This window comes from Chrysochloris asiatica, unplaced genomic scaffold, assembly GCF_000296735.1.
Source record: "Chrysochloris asiatica unplaced genomic scaffold, ChrAsi1.0 scaffold00018, whole genome shotgun sequence".
In the NCBI taxonomy this organism is placed as follows: Eukaryota; Metazoa; Chordata; class Mammalia; order Afrosoricida; family Chrysochloridae; genus Chrysochloris; species Chrysochloris asiatica.
Genome location: NW_006408536.1, coordinates 24,321,210 through 24,333,008, shown reverse-complemented (window position 1 = coordinate 24,333,008; position 11,799 = coordinate 24,321,210). Strand labels below are relative to the sequence as shown.

At 43.9% G+C, this 11,799-nt stretch overlaps 1 protein-coding gene across 2 annotated transcripts in view; it reads left to right on the top strand.

Annotated features, from left to right (window-relative positions):
• The first annotated feature begins 369 nt into the window (after positions 1-369).
• The window catches only part of PRPS2 (phosphoribosyl pyrophosphate synthetase 2), a 29,725-nt gene continuing 18,295 nt past the window's right edge, over positions 370-11,799 (top strand). The window contains exons 1-2 of one of the 2 annotated variants that reach the window (XM_006835630.1): positions 370-495; positions 10,498-10,681. In XM_006835630.1, the coding sequence (XP_006835693.1) occupies positions 374-495; positions 10,498-10,681 (306 nt within the window). In that variant the 5' untranslated portion in view covers positions 370-373. Of the gene's footprint in view, positions 496-10,497; positions 10,691-11,799 lie in introns of both variants that reach the window. The other variant, XM_006835631.1, reaches the window with a different exon arrangement.

Below are 11,799 nucleotides of genomic sequence, written 5' to 3'. Positions count from 1 at the left end.
TACCGCTGCGGTTCCTCCCTTCCCTGAAGCTCCTCCCCCAAACTTCATTTCTAGCCTTTCCCTCTCCAGCTCCTCCCCCTTTCTCTCCCGATTTGGTTGCACTTTCTCACTTCTCAGTCCCCTAGCTCCTCCCATAACTCCCCAGGTCCTAAGCTTTTTCTTACTCTTCCCTCCCCTCCAGCTCCTTTCTCCCCTCAACACCTTACTTCCCCGCTACCTCCTCCCTTGCTTCTCCAGGTCGTGACGCGCCTTCTCGCTCCTCCCTCCCCAGCACCCTCTTAAGCGCCTTCCCGCTCCTCTTTTCCTCCATCTCCTCTGGGTCCTGTCGCCTCGCTTTCCCGCCAGCGTCACTGTCGTCGCCGCGAGCTTCACCATGCCCAACATTGTGCTCTTCAGCGGTTCCTCGCACCAGGATCTGTCCCAGAGCGTGGCCGAACGGCTGGGCCTGGAGCTGGGCAAGGTGGTCACCAAGAAGTTCAGCAACCTGGAGACCAGGTGGGCCTGGCCCCGCCGCCCGCCTGGGCCCTGACCCGGAAAACCCAGGTCCTGGCCGCACCGCCGGCGCTCCCCGCAGGTTGAGCCCCAAAGTGGCGCCCAGTCTGCACCTCGGGGGCTTCCCGACCACGCTGCCCGGGCCTGCCCCCACTGGCCCTGACTCGGGACCCGCGCTTTTAGAGCGCCCCAGGTGTCTGATGAGCACCTAGCATGGGAAGCACTGGGTTAATGGGACAGTGTGGTTGAGCTAAGGTTACAGTGAGAACTACAGGGGCACTGCTGTTGTCTGTAGGTGCCATCCAGTTGGTACCGACTCATATTGATCTTATGCAGCTGCGGATTAGCTACCCTCAAAGATGGTGGGCTCGGAGTTTCTTAGTAGATCTGGGAATATATAGTCTGAGCTCAGGTGGCTGCTAACCAGAAGGTTGGTTGGAACCCACGCAGTGGTGCTTGGAAGAAAGGCCTGGCAGAGGCATATTCTAAGGCATTGCAGTTAAAGTGGGTGTCCTGGGCACTGCTTGTGGGTGGCGCTCTGGAGCTGATTCTAATAGCCATAACTGTTTCCATGCCGCTGTGAGAGATCAGTCAGCAAGATAAAACTCATTGCCATGGGCGCTGTTTTCAGTAGGTACAGCCCCAAGTCCTGGTGATGTGCTGTAAAGATTGTTCAGTGCCTTTGAGTGGGTTTTGACTGATAGTGACCGGGTACAGCGTTTCCGAGGCTCATCTTTCTCCTGCCATAGTGGCTGGTGGGCTCAAACCATCAACCTTGCAGTTTGCAGTCCAGTGCTGATCCTACAGCTCCAAACCAAGAGTCTGCTGGAAAGATTACAGGCAAGAAAACACTATGAGGCAGTTCTGAATTTATCACCTGAGATTGCTGTGAGTGGGAGTCCATTCAACAGTATCTAACAACAATACTATACAGTAGCAAGGACACATGCTTTGAGGGCCATTTATACACATTACTCAAGGCCACAAGAAATGGTTGCCTCTATGGAGTTGCGTAGTGATTATGAATCGGGCTGCTAATCTCATGATCAGCAATTCGAAACTACCAACTGTTCCGCTGAAGAAAGATGAGGATTTCTGCTATCATAAAGATTTACAGCCTCGGAAACACTGTACAGGGTCGCTATGAGTCGGAACCGACTCCACGGCACGGAGTCCTGGTGTGGCACCGTGAGAAGAAGCGCTGGACCACAAGGTCAGTTTAAACTACAAGGTCGACAGTTCAAACTCATCAGCCACTTGATGGGAACCCTATACAGGGTTTGTTGGAACCGACTCGATGACACTTAACAACAATACTTAACAAATGCAGTACAATCAAGTGTGGCCATGCTCAAAATCTGGGCCTGGGACTCCTTTGTCACCTGCCTGAGTCGGCACAGTTCTTTGATCAGTTTCAAATTCGACTCACAGTTACTGATAATTTTTATATCTTTGGCAAGCATCCAGTAAAATGAACATTTCCAACAAGTGGTGCAGAACAGATGGTGAAAAACAAGGAACCTCCACCCATACTGCCCACATCCACACACACACACACACACACACACACACACAAACAAACAACCTTGACACGGATCATAGACCTAAATGTAAAGTCTAAACTGATAAAACTTAAAGAGGAAAGCTTAAGAGAAAGACTCTTGATGACCTTGGGTTAGACAAAAATGTCTTTGATACCCAGAATTAATTTTAATATGTGTAATGAAGGTCGTCTAGTGTGCTGTGTTCTTGAGTCAGTTTTGTTGTTGTTGTTGTTGTGTGTTCTAGAGTCAGTTCTGACTCATGAACCCTGCATCGGGTTTCCAAGGTTGTAAATCTTTGTTGTTGTTGTTAGGTGCTGTCGAGTGAGTACTGACTCATAGTAACCTTATGCACAACAGACACTGCCCAGTCCTGTGTCACTGTGACAATCGTGGCTACGCTTGAGCCCATTGTTTGCTGCTGCCACAGTACCACGCCATCTTGTTGGGGGTCTTCCTCTTTTTCACTGACCTTACCAAGCTCGAACCACCAACTTTGTTAGCAGTCCAGTGTTTATCATATAGTGCCACAGTTCTTCCATAAGTCAGCTTTTTAGGCTATGTGAATCCCTCGTTATTTCTTAGAATTGGGAGATTACTATAAGAAAACTGCAAGTGATGAGTGCAAGGTGAATGAGTGGAGATATGAATGCAGTGAGTCTGTTCAGCTTTGTAGCATCTAATACAAGATGTCCTGGAGGAATAGTTGAGGGCTCTGGAGAAAGATCAAGCTAGGCTTGACTGGAGCAATATTTTGCCAATGCGAGTCAAGTTTTAATAGCTTTACAAACAAGAGAGAACAAAGTAAACCAATGGCCTAGGAGTCAATTCTGACTCAGGGCAACCCCTTGAGTTGCACAGTGTAAAGCAGAATAGCATTCAATAGGGGTGACCTAGAGCACATGAATGTGACCTTTCAGAAGCAGATCGCCAGGCCTTTCTTCGAAGGTGCCTCTGGGTGAGTTCGAACCACCAACCTTTTGGCTAGCTCTTAACCATTTGCACTGCCCAGGGCCTACTCCAAGAACACAAGAAGAAGGGGGCAATAGCTTTTATCTGGGAGGTAGTGCAGTAAGTTAAAGGAGACATTTCTGGATGAAGTGGGTTTTGAAAGCAAATATGCTGTCCTTCCACGTTACCTCATCTGAGCACAATCCTTTGCTAAAGAACATGGTTAATCTGGATCAGAAGTTCATTGCTAAGTCAATGTTGGATTTCTGCTAAAAATATTGTATGCACTGTTGGGTGACATTCACTCAGACAATGAAGTATGAATGCTTCAGTGTTTGATTTCAGTTTAAAGCAGGCTCAAATATATTTGGTTTTGAGTCTATTCTAACTGCCACAGACCTCTGCTGGCTAGTGGATTTGGACTTGCCACGATCCTACAGGACAGGGTAGAACTGCCCCATAGGGTTTCTATGACTACCATCTTTATGGAAGCAAACTACCGCATCTTTCTCTCATGGAGTAATTGGTGGGTTACCAGCACGACACTTAAGTGTACGGTGCTTCTTGTTGTCATCAGGTGTCGTCGAGTCCGTTCTGACTCATAGTGACCCTGTATAGGGTTTCCAAGGAGTGGCTGGTGGGTTTAAACCACTGACCTTGTGGTTAGCAGTCCTGTGTTTCTCCTACAGAGACTCATCAGGACCCCACTGCTGTTGTTGTTAACTGCCTTCAAATCGGTTTTGACTCATAACAAACCTGTTTAAGGTTTCCGAGGAGTGGCTGGTGGGTTTGAACTGCTGAACCTTGTGGTTAGCAATCAAGTGCAACACAAGAACTCTAAGACCTCACTAAGTGTATTGCAATTAATACACTGCCATTAAGTTGAGAAGCTCCGATAGTGTAGTGGTTACGAATCAGGCTGCTAACCTCAAGGTCGGCAGTTTGAAACTACCAGCTGTTCCGCGGGAGAAAGATAAGGCTTTCTGCTCCCATAAAGATTTGCAGCCTCGGAAACCAACCATGTACAGGGTCGCTATGAGTCAGAACCGATTCCACGGTTCTTAACAACAACAACGTATATGGGGTTTCTGAGACTAAATCTTACAGGAGCACACAGCACAGCCTCCTCTTTCTCCCGTGGAACAGCCGTTAGGTCTACAAAACCACTTGGCCTGACTTTTGGCAGTGACATTTTGTATTTTTAATATGTAGACTGTAAAAAGGCTCACTTCCTGCCTTTTCTGTTTGCCTGGACAGTTCAGGGACAAAGAGTGATCATACACTGTTATCTGGAGCAGATACTGTGCTAGGGAGCTGCTTTTTACTGTGTGGTCTAAGAGAAGAGAAACAGAAGAGTGAAAGGAAGAAAAAAAAAAAAAAACAATTTTCCCATAGAGGGCTTCTTCCCAAATCTGGGGAGCTGCGTTTTACTGTGTGGTCCAAAAGAAGAGAAATAGAAGGGTAAAAGGCAGGAAGAAATAACTATGTTCTCATAGAGGGCTTCTTCCCAAATCTCTCCCTGAGCCAGGACCAGAAGTCCTGATTCCTGGGTTTGGTTTGATTTGGGTTGTGGCTCCTGCCATTCACACTTTTTTTAAAATGCTGCCTGGTGCGAAACAGAAACAGACCTTCTTACTTCTAAGTCATGTTAAGAGGCTCCCCTTGAGACCACCAGAATCCTCCGGTGGCTTTATAGGACAGTAGTGATGGGATCTGAAAGGCTTTGTTGTACCAGTTTACTCCTCTGGTCATTACGGTTTTGGTGATCTATTGATGTAACAAACCATCCCAGAACAGAGCTGGTTAAAACAATGGCCTTTGAATTTGCTGAGTCTGAAGCCATTCAAGGGCACCTAACAGCAACGGAAGGCTCATTTCTGCCCCAAGTGGTGGCAGCTGGGACAGCTAATGAAGCTGAAGGGCCCATTGCCAAGATGTCCCTAGACTGATCCCTTAACGCTGGAAGCACTCTGAGAATTTTGAGGGTTAAAGACTGGTTTTTCCTTACTTAACTTAACATCATGTTTAAGTAGAGCAATAATGGCTTCAGTTAAACTGTGGAAAAGAATATGGCCCCTTCATTTGTCTTGTGGGTATATGTGTGTCTGTGTGTTTCAGGAGACTTTTGGCTACTTGGCTTTCCACTACTGTGGTTTTTTCTTTCTTCCGAGGCACCTCTGGGGATTAGAATGGCCAGTTTTTCAATTAGTAGCTGAACGCTTTAACCATTTGCTCCACTCAGGGACTCCTTTTACTTGGCCAATGATAGCTTGTTGCTGTTGGTGGTGTTGTTAGGTGCCATCGAGTTGGTACCGACCCATAGTAACCTTATGCACAGCAGAACGAAACACTGCCCGATCCTGGGCCAACCTCACTACTGTTGCCACGCTTGAGGCCATCGATGCTGCCACTTGGCCAATCCATCTCGTTGGGAGTCTTCCTCTTTTTCTCTGACCCTCCTCCACCTTAACAAACATGATATCCTTAGTAAGCAAATAATGACCCATTTCATTCTGTAACAAGAAATCCAGAGGTAGGTGGTGGCTGAACAGTGTAGCGTTAGAGCCTTGGGACTCTTCATGGTCGCAACATGACTACTATAGCTCTGGGCGTCAAGTCTATGTTGAAACAGGAAGCAAGTCAGAAAGGAGATGATGGCGCATGGTGATGATGCCCTCTGGAGTTACACAGTGGTACAACCCTGGGGCCCTGAGACTTCTGTTTCTACTAGGGCTTCAAAACGCTCATGGGAAATTTCCATGACCTATTCTTCCACGAACTTTTTGAAGCCTCCTTGTTGTTGCTGTTAAGAGCCGTCATGTCGGTTCCAACTCATCGAGACGTTGTATAGGGTTTCTGAGGAGCAACTGTTAAGGTTGAACAGCCAACCTTGCAGTTCAAACCGACCTTGCAGTCCAGCACATTAACCCACAGCACCACACCAGAAGACTAGAATATCACATGTTTTAGGCTTTAATGTCATGTAGGAGATGCGGACAAAGGAAGAAGAGAGTTGGCAGTAAGTAGTGGGTGAGGTGTCTTCCATGTCCTGCATTACCATTTGAATTCCTGCTTAAACACATGTATTTTTTAACTTGATAAATCATGATTTGTCTTTACTAACACATACTCAAGGAGCTCTGGTAGCACTGTGGGTTATGTGTTTGGCTGCTAACTACAAGGTCAGTTGTTCAAATCCACTGGCCACTTGGAGGGAGAAAGATGAGGGTTTCTGCTCCCATAAAGATTTACAGCCTTGGAAACCCTATGCAGCGTTACTCTGAGTCTGAACCTATTCCACAGCACGCCGTCTCCACCATCACATGCTCAATTGTGTTTACGTGAGTTGCATGTATACTAATTTCCTTAGCAGCTTGGAACTACATTTTCATGTATGTTATTGAGTATAAACAAACCTTATAGCTGATGGTTAATTGAAAAACATAGTAACTTTGAAGGTGCAACTATTGGTGTCTCCCTGTGTGGAGGGAAGAAAATTGACGATGCTTGGAATCAATTAGTCCAATGAACTAGTGGACCACGACCCTGACACCAGAAGAGCTAGACGATGCCTGGCTACCACTATCAACTTTCTGAAAGGGAGGGATCCCATTAGAAAGTCCTGAATAGAGTGAGAGAAAATGTGGAACAAAATTCAGAATGATTAAAAATAGAAAGAGGGCATAAAAGCCAATACAAGACCTATCTTGGGAGTTCCTGACCTGAATTGCATTTATATTCAATTTGAAAATCCTTTTGAATTTTGTATTTGAAGATGCTTTTATTTATGAAAATAAAAATCTGAAATAGTTGAGTCTACCGTTTTTGACTAGATGCGATACTCACAGCCCAGTCAGGGCAACACCTAAACCACAGACCCCATCCTCTTGCAAGGTGGGGAGAGGTGACATCACTAATGCTTTAAATGCTTTACTTTAACTTAAGATAGAACTGATTCTGACTCACAACAAGTCTATAGTGTTTCTGAGGCTGTTAATTTTTACCAGAGCAGAAAACCTTGTCTTTCTCCTGTGGAGTGACTGGTGGGTTTAAAGTGCCCACCTTTTAGTTAGCAGTCCAGTGATTACCTTACAGCGCCACGAGGGCTCCTTGAGAAATGATTGCTGTCTGCTTATTTCAGGGTTTCTCAATGTCAGCACTATTGACAGTTCTGCCTGGATCATTCTTTGTGGTGGGAGCTGTCCTGTGCATTGTAGGACATTTAATAAGCATCCTTAGTCTCTATCCACTAACTACCCACAGTGCACCCTCTCCCCACAAGCAGTCATGACCATCAAACATGTCTCCAAGCATTGCCAAATGTCTCCTAGGAGGCAGAGCAGGTCTTCCTTCCTTTATTGAGAGCCACTGCCAAAATGTCATAAATGATTCTGTTAGACAATGGCAGCTAAAATGTTTGCATAAGTGTGCATTTTTGAACCTTAGGAGTGGGTTGGAAGCTTCTACGATACATCGGTTGGGATTTCCATCAGAGCATGGACTGTTGGTTTGGAAAGTCACTGTTTAGGGGAGTGATTTCCTCCATCCACTTCCTGTGACTGACCCATAATAGGGAAAGCTCTTTGATTGTCAGCCCGCATGGTTGTGATGTAGGGTGACTAGGTAACGGGACATATATCCATTAATTAAAAGGATAGCTTCTAAAAGTGTTTTATAAAAGTTTTCAAGTACATACAAAAGTTAAAAGAACAATATAAGGAACCTCTATTTACCCTTCCCCAGCACTAACAAGGACCACCTCCCCAAATAATCATGCTCCTGGTGCTGCTGTGGGAGCAGCACTGGACTGCTAACCACTAGGTTGGCTGTTCAAACCCATCAGCCGCTCCTCAGAAACCTTATAGAGGATTGCTGTGAATTGGAACCGACTCAATAGCACACAACAACAACAGCACTGTTTAAATGAGTAGTTTGAATCTACCAGCCAGTCCATGGGAGAAAGATGAAACTTTCTGTAAAGATTTGCAGCCTCTGGTGACTGTGAGTCTTAACTGACTTGAAGGCTCACAACCACAACTACTGAATGTGAAGAAAGGCCATCTGTAAAAGATGAAAATCAAAGGGGGAGAAGGGGAGGCAACTTAGAGGAAACAGATTTTAAGAAAGAATAAACAAAAAGTTAATCTCCTCAATGACATAGGAGACCTACAGTCATAATAAATTAAACATGATTAACAATAAAAACAATAAGTGCTCATCAGAGAATACAAAAGAGCTTTGAAAAATTAAAATGTAATCATAGAAATAATCATCATTAAAAGCTTCATGAACGCATTTGGAAGATAAAATGGAGTAATTCTTTTAGAACGCTGACAAAGATGTGGAAAGAGGGAGGAAGACAAAATATAGTATTTAGAAGCTCCTCGACGGCACTTAACAACAACAACAACAAATTTTTAACACAACAACACAACTGACAAATAGCAGCTGCCTCACAAAGCACAGAGCAAGTAGAGAAGAAATCATGAAAGAATTAATTTAGGAAAAGTTCCCAGGGCTGAAGGATGGGGGTTTCCAGATAGAAAGTACTAAATGCCCAACACAATAGGTGAAAATAGACCCAAACAGAGTAGGTCATACTTGAATTTCAGAACCCGAGGGTTAAAGTGAAGACTCGAAAAGTTTCTAGAGAGAGAAAAAACAACAGTCCTACGTAAAGAATCCAGAATCAGAATGTCTTCAGATTTACAGCAGTGTTGTAAATTAGAACGCATTGGAGCAACAAAAAAGTTCAAGCCAGAGTTCTTTATCAAGAAAACAGGGAAAGGAAAGAAGGGGGATGAAGGAAAAAGGAAGAGTAGAAAACAGCCATTTTTAGGCATGCGAGTTTCAAAAAATTTAACTCCTATTTACTGTTTCTCAGGGAACTACCTGAGATGCCCATCAACAAAACAAGGAAGTCCACCAAGAAAGAGGATGCAGAAAATGGGAAATGCTGTGTAGGAGAGGAGTGAAGGGAACCCCCGAGTGGCAACTGTGCCCAAGCAGAAAGATAACCCCAGTCATTTTGTGGAAAGGCATCTGCAGGACACAAAATGATGTACTTCAAGCCCTCTGAAATCTTGAAGCGTTTTTAGATCCTTCAACATGTCGAGGATTGAATTCAGAGTCCCTTGGTGCTAACCCAAAGATTGGCAGTTTGAGTCCTCCCAGAAGTGCCTCGAAAACTCAACCATGGAAAACCCCGTGGAGCACTCTGACACACACAGGGGACACTATGAGTTGGAATGGACTCGACAGCAACTGGAGGGAAAAAAAAAAAAACAAAACTTGGCTAAAATGATAATTTTGTGCAGGAAGACATTACCATGTCAGGTTCATGACTGCTAGCCTTATTAGAAAGGTCTTTGGATTTCACAAGGCTTCCCACCATTCCCTAACTGAGAAGAGTGGCTCATGGGGTCTAAATTGTATAAACAATTTGGTTTCTACTGAACATCAACTTTCCTTTGGGGAGTCTGGAATTTGGGTATGTGTTAAGTAGTGGTACCAATGTGACCAGCTACCAAGAACCCCCTGGGCACAGAGTCTTCAGGGAGCTTCCTGGGTAGGCATCATTTCCCATGGGTTATCATGGAGTGAGTACACATGTCCTTTGCAACTCCATGAGGACAGGACTCTGGAGGTTTGTGCCTAGTTTTCCCCAAATTTCAGCCCACACATCTTTACCCTTTGTTGATTTTGCTCCATCTCCTTTTGCTATAGTTAGTACATCACAGCCGGATTCTCTTCACCTCTCCTGCACAGAATTTACCATTTTCTGTATCCCCTTTCTTGGTATATTTTGTTGTGCTGATAAGCATTCTCCCATAGCTTCTTGAGAATGCCTTTTTGTTTTTATCAGTTATATGTATACATTGAGAGCTTGGTGGATCCATACGATAAACACTGTAGTGTGAACCACAATGTCCATGGTTCGAGCCCGCCAGCCACACTATAAGAGAAAGATGAGGTTTTCTGCTCTCAAGAAGGTTTAAAGCTTTAGAAACCCTATATGGGTTCTAGGTTGTAACTGACTCGACAACCCTTAACAGCAACACTATAAACACTGCTCACAAAAGACAAATCATTCTGTAAGACTTATAACAAATTAACAGTCCAAAGGTAATCAATCTCAATTCTTTACATAGTTTTTAGGTAAACCATGTTTACATTGCTATGTCTTGATTTCATTTTAAGCTTCCGGTATTGATCCCTCACTGTGGAAGAAAAGGATCAAACTAGTTCCTCTGCCATGTCACCATATGCATGTACCCATCGTCCCAGTGTAGATCACTGTTCAGAACCAATATTGAACACTGCATAGCTGCTGTTCTGAGCTGATCCAGGCAGCACATTTAAAGTGAATTACTTTTTTTTTTTCATGTGCATTTCTGTGTTTTCTCTGCAGTTTATCTATTCATCTGCTACATCTTAAGAGTCTTCCCAGCGAATCATTGAAACTAGGGGTGACATGACTTTCATCTGAATGGGTCTGGTTTTCCTTTGGTAGTGTGGAGATCGGTGAGAGCGTGAGAGGGGAGGATGTCTACATCATCCAGAGTGGCTGCGGAGAAATCAATGACAACCTGATGGAGCTCCTCATCATGATCAACGCCTGCAAAATCGCATCCTCATCCAGGGTGACGGCTGTGATCCCATGCTTCCCGTACGCCCGCCAAGATAAAAAGGACAAGGTAGGCGAGGTGTGTCCTGTTCAAAGAACCTGCTTTGGGTTCATGTCTTGATTTTTGCCCTTGCATATTGCCTCAATGAAAATAGCTGGGAAATGTTTGGTTTCTATCTCAATGATTGAATAAATAGATATTTTTCTCTAGTCTTTTTCAAAGATTTGTCTTTCAGCCAGCCATCATGTTAATGTTTATAAAAGTGGAAACAGATGAAGCCTGTTTTTGCAGGTACTGAAATGTCTTTATCTTCCTTGTGATGAAGAAACTGATGTGTATCTTTGTGGTGGTGATGGATACATGAACTTACCCATGTGCTACAATTGTATAAACACACCAACTCCTCAACACAAACATAACAGTGGGTTATATTGATGTCAAGATCCTTGATTGTGAGAGTGTATTCAAGTTCACCAGCAGTTCCCATTGGAGGAAGTGGGGGAAAGGATGCAGGGGAATCTCTAGTATTTCTTACAACTGCCTGTGAATCTACAATCATTGCAAAATAAATTTGGTCCTGAATAGGAAGGAAACATGGCTAATTCCATTCATGAGATCAGAAGAACTAGATGAAGTCCTTAAGCCAAAAATAGTTCCTCAAGTCGCTGTAAAATCAAACAGTAGTTTACTCTCACTAGTAAAGAATGCCTGCCTTAAGCATTATGCTTTTGGAAAGAATTGTCTATATGAGATCAAATTGACAACAGCAGCTCAAAAGATTCAATAGCTGCCCTGAGGTTGAGAATGTTCATACAACTGAAAGACTGTCATCAATGCGCCTAAACTGTACTTCTAGAAACTGCTGAGTTTTGTTATGCATAAAATCTCAACAACAACAAAATAATTTTAAAATGTTTTTAATTTAAAAAATGCCATTAGCTCTTCTTAACCTTTCAAGAAGTGCAAAGTTGATGTTGCTGAGCTATTTTAATTATTTTTTTAAAGCAGTCTTAGTATTATAGGAGGGTCTGTGCGTTTTTAGAAGACCTAGAAGATGTGGTTTTTACCTTCGAGGTAACTTAGAGAAATTGATGTTCAAGGGGAACGATCAAGAGCGATAGCTAAGCTGTTTTCTCCATGGTATTTCTATTAGTGGTGGTGGTGGTGTGCTATAGTTCCTGTATATG